General features: G+C 40.1%; 1 protein-coding gene across 1 annotated transcript; it reads right to left on the bottom strand.

Annotated features, from left to right (window-relative positions):
- Positions 1–312: 312 nt before the first annotated feature.
- On the bottom strand, positions 313–27,347 carry copb2 (COPI coat complex subunit beta 2). Its single transcript, XM_078563675.1, has 22 exons — positions 27,230–27,347; positions 24,114–24,251; positions 22,992–23,078; positions 21,380–21,506; positions 21,004–21,152; positions 20,579–20,725; positions 20,044–20,143; positions 18,129–18,271; positions 15,725–15,924; positions 14,646–14,756; positions 14,464–14,552; positions 13,317–13,423; positions 11,935–12,078; positions 11,516–11,646; positions 7,685–7,892; positions 5,672–5,782; positions 4,396–4,610; positions 3,699–3,791; positions 3,398–3,581; positions 3,225–3,296; positions 2,609–2,773; positions 313–729 (listed from the first exon to the last, which is right to left on the bottom strand). The coding sequence occupies exons 1-22, from the start codon at positions 27,230–27,232 to the stop codon at positions 634–636; spliced, it is 2,820 nt and encodes a 939-aa protein (XP_078419801.1). The 5' UTR covers positions 27,233–27,347; the 3' UTR covers positions 313–633.
- Between the last annotated feature and the right edge of the window lie 224 nt (positions 27,348–27,571).

Genomic DNA, 27,571 nt, shown 5'->3' with positions numbered 1-27,571 from the left:
ACATTCTGCACCTTTGCCACCCTCACTGCTTCCTCCAAGTGGTGTTCAACATAGAGAAGCAGTGATTCATCAGCTGAGGGAGGGCAGTACGTGGTAATCAGCAGGAGGTTTCCTTGCCCATGTTTGACCTGATGCCATGAGACTTAGTGCTAAAGTAAAGCACGAAGGTTATGAATACACTAAGTTCATTCCTAATAGCAGTCCTCTGCATGAAAGATGGGTTAATCCGGGCCCTTTGTAGATGAAGAATTAATCAACTTTTGGGATTTGTGTGGCTCACCCACTTTAATTGAACATGTACCAGAGTCATAATAAAAAAATTTAATCAGTTTTATTTGGAGTTAATACAACACAACAGTACAAGCACTTCTATTCAGTTATGAAACACTAACTCCATGATTTATTTTACAGGTACGTCAATAGCAGCCATGTAATCTGCTGGCTTGGCAACAGTGCCACCTATGGTAGTGTGGTACAAAATGCACTTCAGAATGTCACCTTGCTGCTCAATCAGCTCTACCATTTTAAGAACTAGCTGAAGTTGAATAAATTGCAACATCTTTCTAGAAGCAAAGGGTGAATATTCACATTTAAAAGAAATTTGGTCACATTTAAATATACTTGGTTTTGAATTTAATCATCCAGGAATTCTTCATCCAAATTAACATCTGAAGTATCTATGTCATCCAGCTCCAAGTTATCCAAATCATCATCAAGATCAGTCAGAGACTGAAAACAAGAGAATAAAATTAAGACTAAGGATATTTTGCACTTTTTAGTTACATATCAAATCAAAGATGCTTTATAGATGAAAATTGAATGGGGAAAAGACCTGATCAGCTCTGCATAAACTAACATTTATTTCATATCTATGATTCTTTGCACTCAAATTTTCCCTTCATTATAGACAATTAATTTCCAGCATAGCAATTATTACTTACATATTTGCTTCCCAAAATTAATTTTCAGTATCATGTTTTACCAATATACAAGGTGAGCACAATCAGCTGGTTCATGTTATGGTGTAACTGCTGCACACTGTTCTCCCCATCAACAAATTATATAGTGTCTTTAATATAATAAAACATCCCAAGGTGCATCATAAAATAGAATAAGCCATTTTGACAGTATAGGTTTGGTCAAAGAGGTAGTATTTAAGGAGTGTCTTAAAGGAAGAAAGTGAGGAAGAGGCGCGTAGGGAGGAAATTCCAGAGCTTAGGTCCTAAGCAAATGAAGGCATGGTCACCAATGATGAAGCGATTAAAATCTGGGTTGCTAGAGGTGCCAGAATTAGCTGAGCACAGATAACTTGGAGGGTTGTGGGGCTGGAGGAGTTCAGAGATAGGGAGGGATAAGGACATGGAGAGATTTGAAAACAAGGATGAGGATTTTAAAATTAAGACCTTGCTTAAGGAGGAGCCAGTGTAAGTTAGTGAACGCAGGGATGAAAGGTGACAGGACTTGGTGTAAGTTAAGACACAGGCAGCAGAGTTTTGGATGACAAGTTTATGGAGGGTATAATGTCGGAGTTTAGGCAGGAGCATGTTGGAATAGTCAAGTCCAGAGGTAACAAAGGCAGCCATGCACTCTTCTTGGAGGGCAAAAACAAACCAATTTGACTCAAATTGCTCGTCTGCCCCCAAAGACGATCAAGTTACAAGCAATCAGTGACTGGGACGCACACTTTTATCCTCATCCACTGACCTGTATGTTACCCACATTCATGCATTTGTCCAGCTCCCTTTTGCATTCTTTAATTTGTTCAATATGTTCAATGATTTCAAGATGTCTCCTCATATCTAACCCAATCCTATGTTCCTGCAACTTATACTCGTGTCACCGGATCCTAACTTATCCAACTCAAATTGGATTAATACGTAAAGTGAACCTATTCCTTTCATTATTTAAAGGCTTCAATCAATCTCCTCAAAGGTTACACTTTCCAAGGATAAAAAAGACTCCAGCTCTCTAAGCCGTTCGTAGGGACAAAGGCCTTTAAAACTAGATTTCAATCTTGTCATCTTCTCTGAACCTTCTCCTTCCACTTCACCCAGAATCTGGAGGAACCAGAACTGGATGCCACCATTCTAAATTAGGTCACACAAACAATTGAAATAAGAGCAGAAGTAGGCTAATCAGTCCCTCGAGCCTGCTCTGCCATTCAATAAAATCATGGCTGATCTGTTTGTGTTTTGAATTCCACATTCCCATCTACCCCCCACCCCGATAACCTTTGATCCCCTTGCACAGCAAGAATCTACCTACCTCTGCATTAAAAATATTCAATGGCTCCGCCTCCACTGCCTTCAGAGGCAGAAAAAATTTCTCCTCATCTCCTTAATTTCAAAACAGTGCCCCCTAGTTCTGGACTCACCCACCAAAGGAAACATCCTTTCCACATCCACCTTGTCAATACCATTCAGGATCTTATATAACCAAGGCCTTGTATATAATAATTCATGTTTTGTATTTAATCATCCTGGCATTGGTCTCATGGCACTGGCCATGGACCTTCAGATGTATGTACTGAAATGCACATGATTGAAGTTGGTCCTATCCATTTGTACATGGATTTACTTAAGAGTTGTGTACTGCTCAAGTTAAATACCTTTTTAGTTTGAAGATCCATTACTTCTGAATCAGCTGCAGATGCCATATAAGTAGGTGCTGATTCTAATACAGCTTTTGCTTCTGCTATCACTAATGCAACTGGTGTAGACGCAACTGGTGTAGACACACTTGGTACTGCTTCAGCTTCATCTTCAGAAGGTTTCTACAATGTCAAAAAGATTTAAATCATTTAGAAATGCCTAAATCTTTTAGTTATATAACCAACAGATATTTTTGCATCCATCTGGAGCAGGAAGAAAGTTTTTTCTTATATCATTATACTGGTCTGGGAACAACCACTAATTTTCATAAAATCTTTGCTTGCATTTGTAATGCCGCAGGGCTAAGATCCTGCCACCTGAGTTCCTTGCTGAGTTTGTCATAAGTCCACCTAGTGGTAGAATGCAAGTACTAAGCAGTTCAACATAGAGCTGCAAGTTCTGGATCTCTGAACTGTTTCCAACTTCAGTTTGAATCATTGCCAACTGCAAAATAATATGCTGTCTTCAAAATCAGTGGTCATAGTGTTGGAGGTTTTGATTACATTGCATTGAAATTATAACATTAGCTTTCCAACTCTGAAATTAAGGGTGTGTTTTATAATAACCAGCTACCTTTGTTGATGTTTCATGCAGAGACGATGCAAAGTCTTTTGATTCTTCAATAATATTTCTTTCTTCATTTGGCTAGTAAGCAAAAATAGTAGGAAAAAAGATTAGCACTGGCAAATTCCATTTAAATCCAAAATCACAGCATTGACTTAACACACAAGGATGCTATTACTTACAGTAACAAGAGGGTAATCCCTGGCAGGTCTCTCTTTAATCTTGCCGGTTTCTTTCAGATACTGCTCAGCTGCAAATGCTTCCTTTAGGCCTGGAAATAAATTTTCATACTCTGTGGGGTCAGCGAGAGACTCTGCGGCTTTTTGGTTTATTTTGGCGAGATTCTCTCTCCAGAGTTTCACAACCCTGAAAGGAAAAGTTAGAATCCAAATGTAAGTCACTATGTGCATGTGGGTGTATTTTTGTATGTAAACATGCAGGATTGCAGTATGCCATGGTAGAATTGAAACTGTCCACTCATACCTGGAGACCTGACTTGGCAAGTAAGTTCTGGAAAAAAAGGCAGCTTCTGGAAGACGTCCTGTTTTTATCAGCAATTCCAAACAATTGTCAAGCCTGCACAAATTTTTTTTTTAAAAAAAGATAAAATAGTTGGAAAGTTAAACAAAATACCTGCTTATTGAATTCACAGAAACACCAGTCAATATTACATTATTGCGGGTGGGGGAGAGACAGGGAGTTGTACAGTTCAGTGTTTAAGTATCAGGGAAAGTGGCCTGTTTCTCTGCTATAATATATTACATTCAGTTTTAGACATCAAACCTAGGAAGAATATGCTGACCCTGGATGGAAACAACGTAGATTCACCAGAATGATTAAAGGGTAAAACTATGGGACAAGGTTACATAAACTTGGCTTGTATTCCCTTGACTGTAGACAGATTAATGGTAGTCTAATTGAGATATTTTAAATCATTAAAAGGAATCAATAAAATAGCTCAAAATAAATTATTTCCTCTAATGAGAGCATCCAGGATGTTAAAATTGGAACAAATTGCCATGGAAATCATAATATGCAAGTTTTGAAAACAATGTCCTAAAAACACATACTTTATTAATTGTTTTAAAAATGAAGTGCATGCAGTAGTCAATGTCAAGCGATCTGCACTTGAAAACAGTCTGTTCAAAGAAGTTAATAGGTCTATAGCTGAAGTACTTACTTTCCTTGCATGAAGTAAGTCATAAAAGCCACATTGTTCTTGCCGTCTTTTTCAACGACTTCTGCTAATTTGTTAACCATTGGAGCATTGCCGGAGGCAGTAGCCAGCAGTAATAATCCACCATAATCCTGTGCATGGTGTAAACACTCCTGGGCAAGAGCAAACTGGCACTTACTAATCGCAAGCTCTGCCAACTGCTTCCATTTCTGTTCTGACTGTGGGGATAAAAGGGATATTTTGCAAGAAAACGAACCAGTTTGTTTCTTGAATTCTGATGCAATTTTGCACACATTTTCAGAAAATGTTGTACAGAATCATAGACTTAAAATCAAATGCAGGATTATATGAAATTAGCAAAATGCATATTTGAAAGCTACATTTTTATGTGGGGTTGGTGCTTGGAATGAAACCCTTCACTGGTCTGCATCCTTATTATCAGCTTACGTTTCTCTACTCCCAGGCGCCTGGACCTTGCCCATTTTTCGTGTGCTTCCATTTCCACTTAACCTTAACCACACCCCTCTGCCACCCATTCTGTGTGCCTTATAAATTTTTTTTTTTTAAATTACACCCTTTATGCTGCCCAATTATCCTGAAATATCTCCAGTTTTACAGCTAAGAACCTTATTTCCTCTAACGTGTGCATTTTGTGCCCCCACCACCTTTGTTCTATTCCTTTATAAATTCTGTATATCTGTAATATCTTCCTGTTCTATTACAGGTCCACACCTGAAATATTAAATTGTCTATCCACTCTACAGATGGTGACTAACCTGCCAAGTGTTTCCAGCAATTTTTGGTTTTGTTTTACAAACATAATGGCATTGAATAAAGTTACAAAAGAAACAAGCAAGGGTTAACAGCAGAATGTTGCATTAGTTCAAGGTTCTTAAACGTGGGTTCCCAATCAAAGCTACTGAATGGAGGTGAATTTGTAGGGAGCAGTCTGGTTAAGGCTAAATGATAAAAACATTTTAAATTAAAAAAGTGACAAAAGAATTAGAAAGTAGTAATTTTGAAATTACACAAATGACAATATAAAAATTGCTAAGAAGTATTTATGTTTACTTCGATATCTGGTATTTGGAAAATGGGAAGAGGCCCAATGGCAACATACGACCAGTGAAATATGGTTGTTTGAAGTTTGGGCCTGATAAATTTAACTCAGTAAAGTTCAATTAAACACAACATTTTTTAAAAATCTACATTTTCCCACGCTCTCTACAGTTTTAATTTTTGAACCAAAGACATTAGAAATCATGAATACAAGTGTTACCTCTGCTTCTACAGCCAACTGATATGCGATCTTGAGCTCTCCAAGCTGCAGTGCAAGTTCAAAGCGGTGCTCTGGATCAGTGGATACTGCAAGAGCCTGTGATTTGAAACCCTGTGTGGGGAAAAAGGAAAGAGCTTAAAGATACTTGTAAAAAATATGCACTCTCACTTTCAACTTTTCTTAGATGGTATGGATAAAATCTAACACCTTGGATTTGTTGCAATGAATGTCACTTGTATATTCTCCACCAGTCCAAGTTCTGTTCAGATTAAAAACAGCAGATTTAATTTGACCCACATCAGGATCTGCTGATGCACAAGTCTATTCTTTTAGGCTCAATACTTAAATATGATTCTTATTTACAGAGAAGTGAAATCTCAAGTCACCACATCCCAAAAGGACTAGAACAACATGTTGAATTTGCGCAGCAGCTTCAAAATGGGGAAATGTTGTAAGGCCATTCACGAGTGTAATTAATTTGAAAAATGACATGATCTCCACAATTGATAGTAAGGGTCAAAATAAGTTGTAACAGAAACTAAAATGTGAATTTAGTTTGTGATGTAGAATGGAAAGTTTATCGACTTTAAATTTTCTTAATTTCTGCATTGCTCATACATTCTCCTTTAAAACACAATACCACTCTTAATGCCCAACCACTGCAATTTAGTTTTATTTATTTCAAATCAACCACGGGTCCAAACACTAAATTTCTTCCAATTTCTGCAAATAGACAAGGGACAATGGGGAATTAAGGTTAAGGAGTAAACAAACCTTTTTTTTTAAGAAAACAGAACAATATTAAGATTTCTGCAAACTGTCAGATCATACAACTTTTGGGTATAGAAAGTTACGAAATATTACCTACAAAACTGTCCCCAATGTAAAGGATGAATATTGATGAGAGAAACACAGCAGAAATTGCTTCTGCTACAAGTACTAACACTTTGGGACAGGTACTAGTTAAAGCTAAAATGGTCAATCAAATACTGATTTGGTTCTAGAAGGGAGGCACCCAGAGCCTTTTTTCACTGCTTAGATTATGGTAAATTAGTGCTGTGAAAAGAAATCTAGGAGCATCAGGAAATAAATTATTGAGGCATTACATTGTTTTTAATGAGAATTATGTCTTGGTGTATGATCAAGGTTTTCCAGTGATTTTCTGTGTTAAGTTGCAAATAACTGAATGCAACTCTACAGGTTAAAATATACATCAACATTTTGTTTATCTAGAGATCAAAGTACAGAGAAGATTACTAGTCACAATTTTAAAGCCACTATGGAGACTTCAGCCAGGAGTACTGATTTTATCACTATAAATTATTTTCACTTTTCTATTTCTTTTCTCCTTTTCTAATTTCCATTTCTCAGCAAATTTTCCCCATGCTTATCTCTCCTCCCTCCAACCCACAAACCCACCTTCACCAAATTTCAATCTGTGCATCCATTGATCAATATCTATACAATATTTCCTGCTGGCCTGTCTTGGACCAGTGGAATTCTTTTTCATTTCCTACACATAGTTAGTTTTCCATATCCCGAATCATTTTAGACAAATTAGATGAATGCAAACAAAGATTTCATTCACTTTTAACTGCCAGAGCTCCCGCATTCAACTGGGACGTGTTTGGGTATACAAGAGTTTTCTTTAACCATTAGACAACTAGTGAAACTTCGTTGTGCTTGTTGTAATTGGGAATTATACAGCCTTTCACATTACTGAAGGAAAATTACCTAGTATCATCAAATTCAGAACAGCTAAATAATACTGCAACCAAAAATAAAATCTTCGACAGTCATAATTAAAGCTTGATGTTATGTCTTATTTTATGAGACTATCAGCAGCTACAGAAGTGCTCAAAAAGAACTGTAATTCAACTTTTTAAAAAATTATACAATGTTATATGTTGCAGAGGCTGAAAGCTGTGGATCATTTGTGCTGAGAAACACCTCTGTCAAATGAAACCATATACAAAGAGTACTGACTTATAGTGTGGTTATATTCCATCTAACCTGTTTCTCTAGGAAGTGTGCTACTCTTGTCCTTTGTTCCTTTGGAATTGTGGGAAGGACCTTGTCAGCCATGGAAAAGTCCCTCCTCATGACCGCAGTCTGGTACTCGAGCACAGAGACAAGTAAAGAATAGCTGACGATGTTCAAATCTTTATCTCCCAAGTACAGTCGATTATCTTTTGGGATATAACCCAGGAGATACATAGTTCTGAAAAAATAATATTCAAACTTAAATTTTCACATTTTAGTATTAGTCATTGATGAAAAACAGCAGTTTCATTAAGTAGATAATTTTTTTATAAGTACATGAGTCCAGTTAGCAGATTTCTCATAGTTCCCCTTTAACCCAATGACTAAATATAGACCAAGCCATGTAGAGCTTAAGGGCACAGATCAATCCTTAGTCTGTGCTAAGTTAGCTGATCTTAAGACACAATTGGTACCAACACAAGGAATTTTCTGTGCCCGCCGGTGTCGGGCGTGATCAGTGGCGTGAATGGACAATATGGCGTGATCAGTTTTGCGAAGGCAGGAAACCAGTTCGCGATTGTCCGCTCAGCCCGCTGATAGCAGGCAACGTTTCCTGCACACAGACATCGGCGACATCATTGCAATATATCAGCATATCATTATCAGGCCAGCCCACCGGAATTGTCTCCCCCGCTGGATCATCCACGTTGGTGGGAAGGCACGCCGACGTGTTTCACAACAGCATATAAAAGGTGCACACTTGGCAGCCTGCACTTTGTACTTGCCCCTGAGTTCCCATCACAGTAACGTTGTGCAGCACTTGCCAGGGTCACCTGTTAGTCTTCAAGCTTCAGGGGCGTTGGCGGGGGTCGAGGTTAAGGGCAGCCCTGCCGCTAAGGCAACTGGTGGTGGGCAGGGGGCAAGGGCAGCCCTGCCATTGAAGCGGCTGCTGGCAGGTTAAGGGCAGCCCTGCTGTTGAGGTGACTGGTGGTGGGGAGGAGAGGAGAAGGGCAGTCCTGCCGTTGAATATAGAGGACAAGCATTTGGGATGGGGGATAGGGTGGGCGAGGGAAGTGGCCACGCATTAGGGAAGCCCGTATAAAAGTGACCATTCCTCTCCAACTGAGACAGTTCAGGCGCAGCCACATTGATATGATTGGAGTCGGGCTCCCAGCTTATCTCCCCACTCAAGCAACGCAGAGGGTTCAAAGTGCCACCAAGTTCTCCAAAGCGTGGCCAAAGACTACACATGTCTAGGGAAATGGTCAGTCACATCTGGCAGCTACTACAGGACATGGAGGGCATCCATTGCCAGTGGCCGTGAAAGTGACCGCGGGGCTCAATTTCTACGCCAGTGGTTCCTTTCAGGGCTCCACAGGTGAACTCTGTGGTATTTCACAAGTCTCCACCCACAAATGGATCCATGAGGTCACGGATGCCATCTTTGCGAGGGCACACAACTTTATGTATTTTGCTCAGGAGCAGGACAGCCAGGATGCAAGAGCGATTGGGTTTGCCCAGATCTGGGGTTTCCTATAGGTTCAGAATGCAATCAACTGCACTGATGTGGTGCTCAGATCTTTGTTGCAACACATGGTGAACTATATCAACCGCAAGCTGGTGTATGACCACCAGAAACGCATCCTGCAGGTGTGCGCATGATGCCTGCATCCTCAGTCGGTCACAGATCCCTAGGGTCTTCCAGCAACCACAGAAGTTGCAGGGATGGCTCCTCGGGGACAAGGGCTACCCGCAGAGGCCGTGGCTAATGACAACCATGTGGCGGCCTCAGACTGCAGCAGAGCAACATGCATGCAGCAGCTCACAACTTGATGTAGCAGACCATCGGGATGCTGAAGAGGAGGTTCCGGTGCCTGGACCGGTCTAGTGGAGCCCTGCAATACAGTCCACAGAGGGTGTCACGCATCATCATCGTCTGTTGCGCCCTTTACAACCTGGCACTCCAACGGGCAGACAAACTGGCTGAGGAGAGATGGAGGAGCTGGAGGTCTCCTCCAATGAGGAGGACGCTGATGGGGATGAGGGTGAGGAGATCCTCAGAGGCGACGATAAAGGGGTTGAGGCCCTCGCACCAGCTAGACGAGGCAGGCGTGCTCGGGAGGTCCTCATAGCAGCTAGATTTGTGGAGGATGATGACGACAAGCAGTGGGGTGACCCCATAGATCCTCACATCGCATCTGTGAACCCTTGACTCCAGTCTGGCTTCTGGCAGCGCAAAAATCCTCTGAGAGAATGCTCCTGTCATGGGAGACACAGTGGAGGCCCTAATAGTCGCTCGATGGCAGGAGTATGACATCGACATGCAGTGAGGACACTCCAGAAATCTTAACATAGCCTCTGAGAATGTATGGCTCCTGTCTAGCCGAGGGCAAGTCACTTACGCTGTGATCGGGGTCATATCATAGAGACGCAGCCATGAAACTTTAGAAGCATCTGATCCTTTGTCTGCCTTCAGCACCTGAGAAGCTCAGGAGCACAGCATCAGTGGTCACAGATGAAGAGATGGGGGCCAGCCCCTCCTTAAAGGTGCTGAGTGCACACAGACAGAATGAGAGAACTCTGGCAGCAATGACAATCCTCTTGCAGCACTGGGGGGGGGCTGTCCTCTTGAATGGCGCTGACCATCGCCTCCTAAGCCAAATTAGTGCTGTTGCTGCCCATCCTGCTGCCAGAGCAGGGGTACAGGACAAAAACAGAATTACCTGGAAAAACTCAGCAGGTCTGGCAGCATCGGCGGAGAAGAAAAGAGTTGATGTTTTGAGTCCTTCAACAGATCTGACACATGGGTACAGGACATCCTGGCGGGCCTCTGCGGCATCCAAGAGGCACTCAAGGGACACATCACTGAACCTGGGGGCTACAGTCTTCTTCAGTTTTAAGACCATGTCTTCTGCACAGCAGTGGTGGTCTGGAAGCACTGAGATGTGTGCCTGCGGCTGGACTGTAAACATGGCGCTCAGCGTGATGCAGCGGCGGGGTGGTGGCGTGCAGGCAAATGAGAGCCCGCCCGCCATGGAAACGGCATGTTTCCCAGGAGTGCATAAATAATGTGGCGGGTTTGAGATGATATGGCGTGAAAACCCGCCATCGCGGCCAGCGGGTAAAACGTCATTTTAGCTGCCCTCTACCACACTTAATGCAAATCTGGGATGATTCTGCCCAACATCTCTAGGCTAGGGACAAAAGTAGGCAGGACGCAAGTGCCAGTCATTACCAATCATTTCTGCTGGAAAGGGTAAGAGTAAATGATGGATGAAAACAGGAGTGGATTTGTCTGTGATGCCCCCACAGTATAGAGCCTGCAGAAATCAATGTCTTATGCTTCACACATGAAGAATGGATAGTTGGGGATAGGAGGGCAATGAGTGTCCATGGAATTGAAGCTCATTTTTAAAGGGAAAGGAAGTTAGAATTTAGTTATGTAGTGTGAACAGTTACTTAATGCTGCAATTTTGTGGTCACTGGTTTACAACTTTAATCAGTCACGACTGTTCCTGAGATATGCTTTGGGAAAGAAGCTGACTTTGACTCACAAAGCTGTTGAATGGAGTACATTTGCTATTCATGGCTGCAGCTGATCTGGTAAATAACATGACATCAACACACTAGACAATACAAAGTTTTGATACCTTTTTCCGGACCATTAGCTACATAGTATATAAAGGAACCACATAAATCGTTGGTGGTTCATCACCCCCTTCTCAAGCGCAATTGGGAATGGACAATAAATGCTGGACAGTAATGTCATCATTCAACGAACAATTTTTTAAAAATGCCAAAGTATTTTACGTTGAATTTTCTATGCATGCCATGTGACTTTTCCATCACTCTCCCACTCACCTGTCAAGGTGGGCAATGGTGACAATCTCTCCACCAACATAATAATTAAGTCTGTTCACAGAGCTTGTGTAGATAAAACAGTCTCCTACCCACAATCCAGTCTTAACGATTTCCTGAATTTCACCAAGAACCTGATAAAAGTATGTCCAAAAGAATTAAATAAATCAAGTAACTCAATGAAAGCCTTGCTCAGTATCAAGCAGTTATAAAGATTCAAAACACACCGTCAGAAACATGTCATGCTTGGAGCAGCATAATTACAATCTACTAATAAAGACTTTCAGTACAGAAGAAGGCATTCAGCCCATCGCATCTCTGTCAGGTTGTGTTCAAGCAACTTTTGTAGCCTATGATTTCTGTATTTTCACTGTTTCTTCTAAGTAACTTCTCCATTATTACATTAAGTACTTGCATCTTACCTCAAAGGCATCTTCAATGCCGTCCTCTGTAACTCCTTCATGCGTTTCCTGTGCTGTAGCCACCTTCTCAGCAAGATATTTCAAAATGAAGAAGGATTCCTCTGTGGCAATGCACACCAGTTCACCAGAATCTGACCAAAATATCTGCAAGCAAAAAGAGTACCACGTTGCTATCTGGTGCTAAGGTGATTACTATCGCTGTAACAAATGCATTGCCATTGTATCAATCATATTGAACAGCTCGATCTTGTTTAGAATGGTGGTATAGGCATTTCAATGCATCTTAGTGGCTATAGGTTGGGGAGGGAGTAAACTCAGCCTGGATTTGGAGCCCGATCACTATTCAGTGATCCCAAGAGGAAAGAGCATGTGCGAAAACAAGGTCAGACTTGGCTGTAATCCCCTAGACAACAGAATAATCCACAATCACTAGAGGTCCGGACTCAGAGGAAAAATTGCCACTTGAAGAAGGGAACAGAGGGCAGCAGCTGCCCATGAACCTGTACCCCAAAATGGGTCAGTGTCCTCAGGAAAGGAGAATTTAAATGCAAATACAATGAGTAACATAAACACTACACTACAATACACGTAGCAAATGCCTACTCTCACTTGAGTGTAAGCAAAGGAAAAGGCCCACTACTCATTATTTAAATCCGTGCAGAACTCAGGTCATTTTTAATTCTATTCCCTTGCTACCAATCACAATTCCCTCTATTCCGGTTGAACCTGGAATAATTTACAAAGCAAACAGTCACCAGAGGCTGTATTATTCATACTAAGTGGTAGTCCCTTCTACAAGATAAAGTTATCCCTCAGTTAAATGCAGCTTTGTTTTCTTTAGGTTTAAATCACTTCTCTGAACCCAGAACTTCCTTCTCCACAATTCCAACCACATACACAGGTTCCTTACACCAGGTTCCAACCACACACACAAGCTGCCCTACGTTTTCTGACCACAACACGAATGGTAGTCCATTCATTTTAAATGAATTGCCATCAGCATTGTGGGCTAGAAAATGTAGGCCACAGTAGACAGCAAGCTCCAACTATGTACATAGGGTGTATAAAGCACAGCATCTGAAGAAAAACTTCAGCACTAAATCAAAACTATAAATACTCTTTATACTGGAACTATTTGCCATGGGAGCATATCAACCAGCTAGTAAGAATACAATACAAAAATCATTAACTCAAGTAAGTTGCATAAATTTGCATTTTAAGAACACTTCAGAAGTAAACTATTCCAGAAGGCACACATTGATTTAAAATTCCAAAAAAGGTGACTTATTTAAATCAAGATAGGTACTGAAAAATCAAATTCTGTTCCCAAGTTGGGACATTCTCCCTTGGTGGAACTCTATTTGTCAGATCATATCACTTACATGTTTGGGCTGTATTTCAATTCTGCGGATGAGTTCAGTGGTATCCCAGTCATAAAATGCTAAGCCATTCATTGAGCGGACACCCAGGAGGAACCCACCATAGATGCCTACGAACATGAAAAGCTTTAAAGTTATCCCACAAACAAAAAAGCAAAATAAGACAAATTGCCTGTAAGTGTATTTGAAAAACATGTATTTATCTCACTATTCCAAAACTCAATCGTCAGACTTTAACCATAATTTAATCTGGTACGTGCTCCATAAAACTGAAAATGACTAATCAGTCTTCGTAGCCTCCCTACATCGTATCCTTGTGAATCAACCAATTCAATATGGTAAGACCTACATGATACTTGATAATCTTTTATTCTCTTTCTTGTTTGCTTCCTCTTTTTGGTTCTTTTCTTTTGATCCCATCCATCTCCCTCATTTACTTTGCTCTATTTATGCTCCAGCTGTCTCTTCTTTCTAATTCCCATTCAATAGGGTCTCTACTCACCTTCTACTCTCATATAGTTCAAAGACCAGAACTACTTTCTGATTTATCATCAGGGACAGCATATTTGGCATATCATCAGGTATCATTTTAGTTCTGAATTCAAAAACATATGTCCTAAGTCTTGCAATGTGTGACTCAAATGTTTGAGCATCTTTTATTTAAAATGCAGTTTAAGCCGTTAGATAATTAATTTATAATGTATTGCATATTAAGAAGTGCTCATGTTTCATGTAAATACTAAAAAAACTTCTTCGGTTCAAACTCTCCATCCACATAGCATTTCATGCAAATTACAGATTGCCTATAAAAACATTTAACCATTTCCAAGAGACCCTTCAGATTTTAAATACTACAAAAAGAAATAGTCAAATTCTTTTCCTGTAATTTCATTCCCAATGTATGATGCCTTTCTGAATGAATGAAAAAACGGTCGGCATAATCTCTTCGTTGTTGAGATTGACAGCAAAGGCACTCAATAGCGCAGTTTACAAAATGGTAGATAAGTGCATTTCTTTGAGGGAACTGGTAAAAGAACACACAATTTCCTGGTGATAACAGAATGAGCAGTCTTCAGCAAGAGATATTTGATAAATTTGGCTATTATCTATCTTAGATACAGTTGACAGTGTGTAAACTGAAACTCGTTACCTTCTGCTCCAAAATCAGGCTTAAATGATTTCTTTTCTTTGAAATTCTTGAATATTTTCACCACACTGTTACTTTCCCTGATTGCATATCTGAAAACAAAAGCATATCCATTCATTTGTTTCAAACACATTCAAGTGTTTGCTGGTCATGAATTAAAATCACATACTTGGAATTTTACTTACTCAGAAGAATCATGTGCCCATACAAACTCCTGTGCAGATCCAAAGCTCTTATTTCTCAAAGCCATTGCTGTGTAGATAATATATTCACCATCACCACAGACTACCACAAACCTAAATACCAAAAATGAACATGTGAATAAAAATTTCACATTCCCAAAAATAGCACTCCTCTATAATAGTGAGACCTGGACAACATATGCAAAGCAGGAGAAAAGGCCGAGTTTCCACCTTTGCTGTCTCAGGCATATCCCCTGCATCTCTTGGCAGGGCAAGGTCACCAGCTTAGAGGACCTAAAGCCTGCTAATTCGGACAGCATACACTTACTCACAATGTCTGTGATGGTTCAGCCACATTTATCAGATTGATGATGGCTGTACACCCAAAGACCTTCTGTCCGGTGAACTGGCCACTGGGCCATGAGCTGCTGGACGTTCATACCTCTGCTACAAGGACACTTGAAAGCAAGATACAAAGGTGGCTGACATTGACACAGGCAACTGTGAGACAGTCATCAATGGCTACAACCTCTGGAGGCTGACTGGCGGGGTATTGGAAGAGGTGCGAAGAAACAGAAAGCTCAGCTGGCCAAGTATAGGGCCCGGAGAAAACAGAGGCCAGCAAATCCTGCATCTTCTCAGCCCACTGTCTTCATTTGCAGCAAATGCGACAAAGACTGCCATGACAGAGTGGGGCTCCCGCGCCACATCAAGCAATGTTTAACACCGAGTTAACCAGCAAGGGGCTAGATGGAAGGCTGCCAAACACATTGACAGATTATATTTCCTTGTCACTGTCATTTCTAATACTTTACTAAAAAAAGTAACTTTTTTTAATATTGGATGTGACTGTGGACATGTTAATTTTAACTGGGGGCTAAAGCATAATTTATTAAAATTATGAACAGTAAATTTTTAAAATGCTATGTTATCCAAGTTACAGCCCCCTAACAGTTAAAATCTGTTATGGCAACTATTTCCCCATCTTTGCCTCAATACAAACTAAATATTAATCTTAGATTATTTTGCACTATGCAATTGTTAATAGATTTTTTTTAAACTTGGGTAAGTTAAAGCTTTACCTTCCATTGGGATTATGTTGAATTGTCTGTGGATATATCTCACAGCTTCCCATGTCTTTCACGGCCAAGGGCAGTCTTTCACCATCTTTTATCTCGGTATCTCCCATTGCTTTGAGGTTAGCCTGCTGAACTTCAGAATGCTTGGCCCAAATAATTTTACCACTAGCATCCATAGACATTGCAGGTTCTTCACGACCAAGCTAAAAAAGTTAAGCATAAATATTGTCACGTACAAGACCATTCCATTAAGTTTGTATCTACCCTGTCAAGGCCCCCCAGAATCTTAAGTTTCAATACAATCACCTCATTCTTTCAAACGCCAATGAGTATCAGCCCAAACAGCTCAACCTTTCCTCATAAGACAACCCCTTCAACCCAAGAATTAGCCTACTAAATCTTCTCTGAACTGCTTCCAAGGCAAGTATATCCCTCCTTAAGTAAGGAGACCAAACCTGCATACAGTACTCTAGGTACGGTCTCATACGGCCTGTACAGTTGAAACAATACTTCCCTACTTTTATACACCGTCCCCATTGCAAAAAAGGCCATTCCATTTGCCATCCTAATTACTTGCTGTCCCTGCATGCTAACTTCAGACCCAGGCCCCACTGGGCTGCCAAAGTGGACAACGTCACATTTTCCCACATTTACTCCATCTGGCAAATTTTTGCTCACTCACTTAACCTATCTATATCCCTTTACAGACTCTTTGTATCCTCCTCACAACTTGTTTTCCTACTGTTGTGAATGTCTGATTACATAATTCATTCAGAGGTATAACTTTTAGTTTTAGGAATACAATTTTTAGGTTGGAGATTAAAGTGTTAAATGTAAGATAAGTGGTAAAGCCTGGTTAAGACAAAGAAAAACAACCCTCTGGAAAGAAACTGGAGGCAGTGTGTGAAACATGGGGATTTCTTGGTGGACCCAGCAAGACTGGAGCAAGAGCCATCATATCCAATACAATAGAGATGTAAATTATTCATATGGGTCACAGAATCAAGGAGTTGTGTTGAGGGTAAAACATTATTAGTTTGCATTTCTGTTTTGGAACATCTCAAAACATGCCACATTGTCATGGAAATGGGCTGTGGGTGCTGGAAGGTTCCTTTGTTTAACTTATCTGGGTTGTTCTCACAGAAGGGAGTTGCAGATTTGTCTTGTGTAGGTTGCAGCTCACTTAGAGTTCGAGAGAGAAAGAGGGAATGGAAGATTTGCCTAGCTTGGAGCTAGAGGAAGACATCCATAGCCACCTTCACAGTGAAAACAAGCAGTTAGCTTGGAGAATGCAGCGAAGCTTAAGTTTGAGCTAAGTTATGAGGTTTTGAAGAAATGTTGGAGGATTGCTTAGCCAAAAGCTAATGGAAAGATCCCCACTAGATTTCATACGTCGGAGAATAGTTGGAGCAGTGAGGAGAGATTAAAGTGTTTTCTGAAGGATTGTGGCATACCTTTGGGTTGGTCCCAGGAAAAAGTGAATGAGTCTTCAAGATTTTGTAAGTCAAGGGAGCAGAAGTAAAACTGGATTTGTAGCATAAATTGTTAAGGTAGGAGCATTTGCTTTGTTGGATTTTCTTTATATATACAATAAAGGTTGCTTTTGTTAGGAAATGTTGAATCTTATGGCATTGTTCTGTCAGTTAATTACTGGGTGTTCCGATTTCTCTTTAAATGTTTACAGTCTCTAGGAGGATCATAACTTTACCTATTGTTTTATCAACAGCAATTTTGGCTACAATATAGTCAGTCCCTTTATCAAAATCATTAATATAGATTGTAAATAGTTGAGGCCCAGTACTAATCCCTGTGGCACTCCACTAGCTATCACCAGTGTGATAACCTGAAAATGACACAGTTATCCCCACTCTCTGTTTCCTATTAATTACTCAACCCTCTATCCAAGTTAATATATTAATACCATGAGTGCTTATCTTGTGCAGTAACCTTTTAAGTGGTACCTTATCTAATGTCTATTGGAAATAATTTTGACTGTGGGTATGACTCTCTGGATAGTAAATATACACTTCCTCCCATAGATTAATATGCCCCTATATCAGTTCAGACATTTTTTGCCACCCTGCTGAAACAAAAATCAGAAGTAGAGCCTCCTCACATTTTACAGTATGTATTATTTTAAAATCTATAAACAGTGATAAAGACAACAGATCAAGTCATGGTGATATTTTATTAATCAAACAGACTTGATATAATGCACTCACAACCCTACATATATGTTAGTCAGGTAGTTAGTGGACAGTATTGTCAATTTGTGTAACTGTATTGATGCATTAGGGAACCAATCACACCATTTAAATTCCCATTAAATGACTAGTGTGCATAAAAGAATGACACCTTCATGCTGCAGATTATAGATACTCAAACAGAAGTATTTTAGCTCAAGTACCTTAATGATGATACTGCCCTCATCATAGCCAAGAGCCACGTTGTTGGAGCCCCTCAAACTTGCCACACACCAGACTCGTTCCATCCCATAATTCAACGTACTCTCTAGACGGTAAGTGCTTGAATGCCAGATACGGACAGTACCTTTAAAGAATTAAATGCAATTGGTCAGTTACATAGAAAGTAACACAGTAATGTTTTGGACAAGGGATTGTTGGTTCACCTAGTCTGTTCTTCCAAACGTCTCATCAGTTTTTTAAATCATGATTCTAGAACTATTACCCCTGCATCTCTTACCAACAAGAATACATTCAGTCCTTCTTTAAAACTTCTCCATCATCCCAACTGGTAATCTAAGTCACAATTCAATCACACTCTTACTTAAGAAATAAAACTGCCTAAATTTCTTATTTTCCTCTGATGTCCTTAATGTTATTAAACTGTGTGCTCCTCATCCTCGAATCTTGGGCCCAACAGAAATATTTTCCTCAATCCAGTTTCCGTACCGATGGAAATCTTAAAGATCTCCATCAGTCCCATCTCATCCTTCTCCAGGAAATTAACTCCTCTGTGTATGTGTGTGCGTGCGCGCGTGTGTGTGGATGGATGGGGTGGGGGGCGGGGGGTGGTGGAGAGAAACCATCTTTCTTCAAAACTCAGCCCTTTTAGTTCAGAAATCAACCTCATAACTCTCCTCTCTACTTCCTCCAATAATTTTACATTTTCCAGTAAAATAAAGACTAAACCCGAATACAATACACCAGATGCTGCTTCTCCAAGGCCACATATAACTTAAATATCATTTCTTTTCTTCCTTAGTCATATCGCTAGTTTTACATCACATTTTCTTTTTTGGCCACCTACAAATATTGAATTTATTATTAAGCTACCAATCAAAAATCTTTCTTGCTGTAGTTATATGGGAAAATGGGGAAAGAAATGAAAGCATTTTAACACACTTGGCTTTCAAATAAAATTAATAACACAAAGAAATGCTGAGGATTGTGAAGATACAATAAAGTATCAGAACTCTACAAAATTTTGATGTAATCTTTTACAATTTATTAAGAAGATATGTCCCTGCACTTTACAATGAAAAAAAACTATAATTTTAGATTATACGCCTCTCAACATGGGGCAAACAGGTGACATAATGTCTGAGATGTTGCATGGGTCATCCATAATTATTTGTTCCAGTAATTGTCCCTGAAACAGCTTCTTGATTAATACTAATCTATTGATACATTGTGCTACTAACAGCTAGTTTATGCCTTCACTAAGCTAATAATAGCCTCCCTCCAAATCAATCAAAAATGATCATGTTTCAATCAGATTACATTAAAAACTGCTATTATTAATTCTTTAATATAGTCACTTAGACTGTTCCATACTTATTTAAAATCTCTTTAACCTTTAAGAGACACATTGTTCACTATGATTAAGAATTTAAACCTCAAGGGTTACAAGTTAAAAATTCTGAAGTTAGGGGGAGGAAGAGCCTTTTCATCCAAAAGATGAGAGTTGTGGAACAAGTTACCAGAGTTACAGGCTTGAAAACTGCAGCAGTATTTCAGTACTTCATCCCAAAACACAAAATTTGATTGCCCCATTTCACAGTTTTTTGATATATGGACTTTTTAGAAACAAGTAGTTACTGAGACTGGACTATTCAGGGTGTCCAATTTATAAAACAATTATAGAATTTCAAGGTAGAATTTACAGCTACGGGTACAATTCCCACCCTTCCCTCTCCAAAGGTGCCCATAGCATCTCTGAAGACAGGAAATCAACAATTCATTTTATCCTATAAAAGTAATTGCTTGAATTTTTTAACACAGAAAGTGGTGCAAAACCAAACTGGAACTTTTAATAGAGTAAGCATTAATAGCAATTATTGAAACATATGCAATACTCACCATCCTCCGATCCAGTGATGATAATTGGAAGTTCAGGATGGAAGCTAACACAAGAAACATTCTGAGCATGGCCCTCCAGTGTCTGAACACAAGTCTTATTCTACAGGCAAAACAGCATTATTTCAGTTATAATATGTAATACTTACTTACTTTTTCAGGACTGAAAATTTGGATTAGTTAACTGATTCAGTACATTTGGCAATGAAGCAAGTGATGCACACAGCAATGGGATCAGTATCACTGGCTTGTGCTGCAATGTGCAGGCATTTTGCAAACATTAACAACAATTTTATACAAAGCAGATTATTAGTTTCTCTTAAATTGGTGAAAATATTGATAGTTTTGTTGCCGGATCCGTGTTTTTGTCAGGCTTTTGTATAATTACGTCAACACGGAAGCAAGTTTATTTCTAAAATGTTTACGTGATTTTGCAGTCAAATTTTAGCAGTCAAAATAACCCAGTGCGCTTCCCAATAAAACGATCCTACTCAGCATGCATGAGCAATTACTTACCAATTTAATAATTTCTCTTTACCTGGTAGTCCCAGATTTTAACTAGGCGGTCATCAGCACCAGAAATCAGATACGGCTTGTCACCTCCACTGTAGTAGTCAATGCAGTTCACTCCTTTCTCATGGCCCTCCAAGGTGAAATTAGGTGAGGATGAGCCAAGCTGCCACACCTGAAGAGTACCATCACAATTTACTCAATGTAAGATCTTTACAAAAGAAAAGATTTGCAATACAAACCCCTTTCAAATATTTCTCAACTAAATATACAACACTCTACCACAGCAATATGGTTGTCTCCATATTTTAGGCTAAGGAGTAAAGATATATAGTTCTCAAATCTTTAAGGTTTAATCTGTTTTGCTCTGAAAGATTTTAGTTACTGTGAAAAGGGCTTCTCAGTTCTTTCTTCCAAATAGTTTTGTACCACACTTCAACCTTGCCCATATACCTTAATGGTCCTATCCAAAGATGCACTTGCAAATTGGTTGTTGTCTTTCGGGTTGATGACGATCTGCATAACATAATGGGTGTGCCCTTCAAAAACCTGGGTGCAGGTCCACTTCTTCTCCCAGTCCCACAGTTTGATAAGCATGTCATCTACCAAGGAAACAGTTCATCAGTTTTTGAAACGATTCCATAAATCATCAAGATTCTAAAACTATCAAAGACAAAATCTAGAAAAAAAAATCCACTCACTAGCATTAAAATCGAAAGGTTTTTGATCAGAAATAAAAAAAACTTTATATATTAATTTTACGTATACGGACTACAATGTTGGTAAGTTTAAAAAATTAAGAAATAAGTCTGAAGTAATATACACTCACCACTGCTGGTCAAGATGTAAGGTTGAGTTGGGTGGACAGCAATACAACGAATGTAATCTGAATGAGCTTCAAACATGTGAACTCTCTCCAGTGTGTTGTAATTGAAAACTCGGATTTGCATGTCATCCTAAATTACAAGAGAACAAATTAGGCCTTGCAAATTCAAGAACAGCCTACACCTCTCAGCAAGTTTAAGGTATACAAGCATTTGTGGACCACTACCTCAAAATGACAGAGCGTATATTCAAACTGAAAATTACTATAAAACATGATGCTTTTTAAGATACTCTTCCCTTCATGTCGATGCAAAGAAAAGACAACTTTCACTAACACACTGAAATGCAACGAGGCAAAGACTACACGTTGATTGATAAATTAAGTGAATTTACATATTCCACTATCATAACTCATTAAACAGATGGTAGTGGGAGACGGGAGGCACAACCTTTACCATCAAATGATTAAGGTGACTACAATATATATAAAAAATCGTGTTTTTGGTTGGAACTTCTAGTCTGTAAAACTTACTTCCGTTGTCATGACGTTTTTGCCACACTTTCCCATTAATAATTCCTATGTCTATATTTACAATAGTTAAAGGTCACTGTAATTATATCCTATAAATTTCCCATCCTAATTTCTAGCTTTAATGTACATGAATCCTTGATCAACTCCATATCATCATAAATTCAAAAGACTGATTCAGATGAAGGTGATCCTTTGGTCCAGTTGATCTAACTCTTCCACAACACCAGCTCCACCATCATTTTTCTAATTTCCATATGAAAAGCAGACATGACCTCAATTCACCAGTTATCTCATCTAAAGGACAAGTTGTTGCTTTGCACAACATAACATCCAATAGAGATATTATCAAAGTACCCATGAGGCTAATCTACTCATCCATAATTGCCTTCCTTAGACGGGCAACCATCTCTGGGTTCTCTAATCAATTTCACACAAACAAATGGAAACAGATCATTATTTGGGGAAGGTCCAACCAAATAATTAAAGCTCAGGCAATTTTTATTTAAGGTAAATAGTTTGTCTGGACAGACAATAGCGTTATTTTCTCCTTCATCAATCCATTTACAAATGCAAAAAGACCACTCTAACATTTTGAAGTGCTGACTCTTTACTGGTTCCAAAATTGTCAGCAACGTTCTTATGGCTCAACCAAGTAACCATTCAAATGTGAATCCTGGGACTGAGTGACAATTGGATTTTCAATACGGATGGGTCATCACAGGTCAGGCCAGTAGTAGCTTCTCAATAGATGTTCAACACATGCACTTTCAACTGGGGACACTGGAAGATGGAACCATACCTGGTTTTACCCATTTCAAAGTTTGCTTGATAATGTACCTGTAAGTACCTTGGGATGTTTTACCATATTAAAGACATTACTTAAATGCAAGTTGTTGTTGAGGAGTGTGATGAACAAAGCACCATCACTGCCAAACTGAAATCAGCTAGCTCAAGATAGACCATGGATCACACCCATAATCCTCTGATCTGGTGCTGTGTTAGATCCAGCTACATGTTTAGTGACTAAGCTATCAAGGGAACCCACCTCTTTAGACTCATAAAATTCACAATCAAAGATACTTACTGCTCCTGTGATGACCCAGTTCTTTCGTGCCACAAACTTGGATGCCCTCACAGGCAGGTCGCACACCTCAAATGTCTTCACGAGTGTCTGGAGAGTACAGAAACAGCACAAAAATGTGATCAGTTTATTCAAAATCCACTTTCACTGCTAACTGTGTTCGTTAGCTTAACTATACAAAACCTATACAATACTGTGAGAAATGAGAGCAACAAGAGGGGAACTAAATATGTGGATCCATGTGATGGAACTATTCACCTTTGAATAATCAAGATATAAACTTGTTTAATTTGATCACTTTTTGCAGATGATGGATAAATGGACTGGGGAATGAAATATTTACCCATATTTAGGGCCCAGTGACATCAAGCATTCCCAGATCAGGAATTGCATAGGCGTTACTGTTCCGCAGAGGTCACTTGACACAAACTCAAAACAGCTCATGCTAGAGTAAGACTCAGATATTTTTACTGCCCACAGTTGTCTCTCTAAGTGATAGTGTAAGTTTTGAAACTTACTCTGAGCTGTTTTACATTCGCGGCTCTTGCTCAGCAGAAACTCGTTGAAAGTGAATGAATTCATTTAAACTTGAGGAAAATTTTCATTATGTGCTGACTTGAATCTCCGAACTTGAAGATTTGTAATCTATTTCATTACAACAGCACCACATATGTTCATTTTACATAGAGGTACAGCACAAAATGTAGTTGTGAATATTTATTATCTTTTATATAATATATAAGATAACAATCTACTTATTACGATTCTATGTAAAATGATTTTGACTTCTATCTGACCATATATTAAAAGTTCCCTCATCAAGAATTAAAATTAAAAGTATAGGAAGACTTCACATACAGTTCTTCTGACATAAAATAATGTCTCCCAGTGTTTTACAAGAGGAAAGCTGGGCACATTGTACAGGAAAAGGAGAATGTTTCAAAGGAGAGGAAAGAGGAGAAACACTAAACAGTTTTTAGGAGGCAGAAACAGACAGTATGAGAAAGCAATTTTAGGAATCGCAGTGAGCAGGTCTGAATTGACTGAAATATTAAACATTTGAGAAACACTATTCAGCAATTTTAAGATCCACCAGAACTGTAAGAGGCAAAAAAGCAGCTGTACTTGGGATTCATGGTTCCACACGCAGACGCTGCCATTGTAAAGGCTGGCCAACATCCATGGCTCAGTTGGGTGCAAGTCTACACTTTTCACTCGGTCAGACCGAGCGGTCAGCTTCCGTTTGATATCTAGTCTCAAAGGCTAGAAAACAAAAGTTAACACAGCATTAATATTATTCCAACGAACGTACACTTAAACACGTTGCACATCGAGAGAGTTTAAACACACAGCGTATAAAGACATCAAGCGGTAGTGCATTTGAATAGAAATTTGGGAGAAGTGCAAAAAGTGACTGTCAAATCGCTATTACCCACTTTGCACTACCAGCCAAGATAAATTTATACCCCAATATTTCCTTCTCATCACAATTTTAACACGTTTTACTTTATGGAAGCAAGATTTATTTTGTGCTGTAACTATAAAGTTAAAGAGACAGCACAACTTTTGTGGTCAACAAAAGTTCTTCCCAAAATGAAGCCAATTCTAAGGGGGAAGCATTCCCTTTAAATGAATCAATTGATGAAAGCTAAAGTCTGTTGCATTTGTTTTACTTTAACAACCGTGCATTATGTTTGCGCGCATAACTGAACTCAGCCTCATAGACCCATACAAATATGAGTCTGTCTCGGGAAGGGTAAGTGCTCCAAGTCTAGCCTCTATCAGGCTCTGTAAATAAAGTTTTAATAGATTAACCACACTGAGATGTTCTGAGGTGAAAGGTGCTACATAAATATTAAAAATGTTCTTTCTTTATATAAAATTGCGGTCACAGACTATTACTGGATACACTCAGAGTCTGATCAGTCTGAAGTTTGACATTGCAACAGGCCAACCACACACTCAGTCCAGGTTCATGATACCAAGTGGCCATTAGCTTCCACTGAAGCACATGCAGTGTATTACTATATTCAAGAGGAAGAAACAAAATAAACTTTCCAGCAGGAACTACATTTCCACCATCTACTATGAATGTTTCTAATATGAATGTTTCAGTAACCACTTTAGCTTCCCAATATACTTCCATAATGAAATATGAGTGATATATTTATGACCATTTAATCCCTTGGTCACAGAAAATAGCAATATCTTGCAAATTTAACAATCAATTACTAACAGCTTAGATCATAATTTTATTAACAAGTGTAGTTCACCACATGACAGTGGCCAGGGAGGGGGGACAGCATTAGTGTGACGGGTAGAGTTTTTGGCAAGGATCAATGTTGAGGGTTTTGATATTTCCTATGTTTAAGTTTTATTTTTAAGCGTTCATGGGATGTGGGTGCCACTGGCTGGGCCAGCATTTAATACCCAACCCTAATTGCCCTTGAGAAGGTGGTGGTGAGCTGCCTTCTTGAACCGCTGCAGTCCATGTGGTGTAGGTACACCCACAGTGCTGCTCGGGAGGGAGTTCCAGGATTTTGACCCAGCTACAGTGAAGGAACAGTGATATATTTCCAATCCAGGATGATGAGTGGGTTGGCGGGGATCTTCCAGGTGATGGTATACCCATTTGTCTGCTGCCTTTGTCCTTCTAGATGGTAATGGTTGTGGTTTGGAAGGTGTTGTCGAAGGAACCTTGGTGAGTAGAGGAAACTGCAGCTCATCTCAGCTGGATGTTAGATAAGCAGTCAAAGCATAGATAATGGAGGGTTTGAAACAAGAGTGGAGAGGTAAAACAGGGTGTAAGCTTAAATGTGTAAGCTGACTCCATGTTTTGGATAACATTGTCATAGGCAGCATGTGGCTGAGGAAGAGAATGGGCCACTCTTTGGGGTACTCCAGGGGTAATGATGCAGGGGCAGGTGGAGCAATCATTACTAGAGGTGCTCTGACTAGGATTTGACAGGCAAGAGTGGAACCAAGCAAAGGCCACTGAGATGAACAGTAGAGGAGCTCCAACAGAAGCAAGGTGCTTAATGCTTGAAAGTGCATATTCTAACCATCCTTTTCCACCTGACAGGTTCACACCATCATGAAGTAACATATCATGGATCAAATAGCAAAACTCATCACATAATATACACAGAAGAGTTACATCAAATGCACATTCATTATCCAGAAATTTAAAACTTGCAAAGTAATAAACTGCAAAATTATCTTTACGCATCACTTCACAACAACCTATTCTGACCTAGAGCCAGAAATTTGCAGGTAGTTACAAGTAACTTGATTTGTCTTAGACTTCACACAAAAAGTAGTTTTAATAAGGACACTAAAGGGCCATGTAAACAACACTGTCCTGTTCCAGATCTGACTATTTCTCAGCATGATTCTCATGCTGGCAGTTCTACAGAACACAACATAAGAGAAATGAAGGGTTTAATCTTACTGTTCATTGAGAGAACACTTCAGCCACAGCTTTGTGTTACAACATACTAAAATCCTTCAATTACATTCCTACCTAGGGGCTTAGTCTTAACTGGCCATGGACTATGGTTAGAAATCCTGAAGATTCAAGTATCAAACATACTCATTGCACCTAAATTGAAACAGAATTTACTTACAGACCCCAGAAAAAAGCACACTGCTCCTGTTTAAAGCACAGACCTGAAAATAATGAAGAACAGGAGGCCCTGCTGCTATCTACCTGCAGTCATCGACATAAAACCCTCCAGCCTGCACCTTGGCTCAGTTCATAGCACCCTCGCCTTTGAGTCAGAAGGTTGTGGGTTCATGTCCCACTCCAGGACTTTGAACAAAAAAAAAGTCAAGAACTGTGAATGTACTCGAAAGAGTTACAAACATCTCATGTGATTGGTTCCTCTCTCTCCCTCACACCTGAAGCAGAGCTCGGCCTGGGCCAGCCCCATCCACAGAGCTCGGCCTGGGCCAGCCCCATCCACAGAGCTCGGCCTGGGCCAGCCCCATCCACAGAGCTCGGCCTGGGCCAGCCCCATCCACAGAGCTCGGCCTGGGCCAGCCCCATCCACAGAGCTCGGCCTGGGCCAGTCCCATCCACAGAGCTCGGCCTTCCATCCCAGGGAACCTGTGCAGCTGCTCCCAGTGCCTCTTGTCGCGGGCACTTTGTGATGATAACACCGGGCCAAAGCCGAGCTCTAGCTTCCTGGCAGCCTCCACCCGCACTCCCAATAATGCCCCTGTCAGGGTCCTGTACCCACCATCGCCTCGGCACCTCAAACTCTCTCCCGACCAAAGCCCAGCCGAACTGACTGATCCTCTGACGTGGAGCTTCCTCCTCGGCCACGAAACACGGGATTTCGGCAAATTCGCGAGACTGGCCGCGGCTCCCAACCCACGATGACCTCCAGACACAGCGCCCCTTCCGGGCAGGGAGACCTCCGGACACAGCACCCCCTCTGGACAGGGAGACCACCACACACAGCGCCCCCTCCGGACAGGGAGCCCTCCTCACACAGCGACCCTCCGGACAGGGAGACCTCCACACACAGCGCCCCCTCCGGACACGGAGACCTCCACACACAGCGCCCCCTCCGGACAGG

The sequence above is a fragment of the Cetorhinus maximus genome, chromosome 19 (genome assembly GCF_964194155.1).
Source record: "Cetorhinus maximus chromosome 19, sCetMax3.hap1.1, whole genome shotgun sequence".
In the NCBI taxonomy this organism is placed as follows: domain Eukaryota; kingdom Metazoa; phylum Chordata; class Chondrichthyes; order Lamniformes; family Cetorhinidae; genus Cetorhinus; species Cetorhinus maximus.
The sequence above is the reverse complement of the archived record's forward strand: the minus strand, read 5'-3'. Positions and strand labels throughout refer to the sequence as shown.

Excerpts from the sequence above, each read along its gene's own strand:
- copb2 (XM_078563675.1), bottom strand. Across the intron at positions 23,079-24,113 it reads TGTGGAACCATGAATCCCAA|ACACTCGTGAAGACATTTGA; the intron begins GTACAGCTGCTT and ends TGTACTCTCCAG. Across the intron at positions 20,144-20,578 it reads TTAAAATCTGGGACTACCAG|AATAAGACTTGTGTTCAGAC; the intron begins GTAAAGAGAAAT and ends TTTTGCCTGTAG.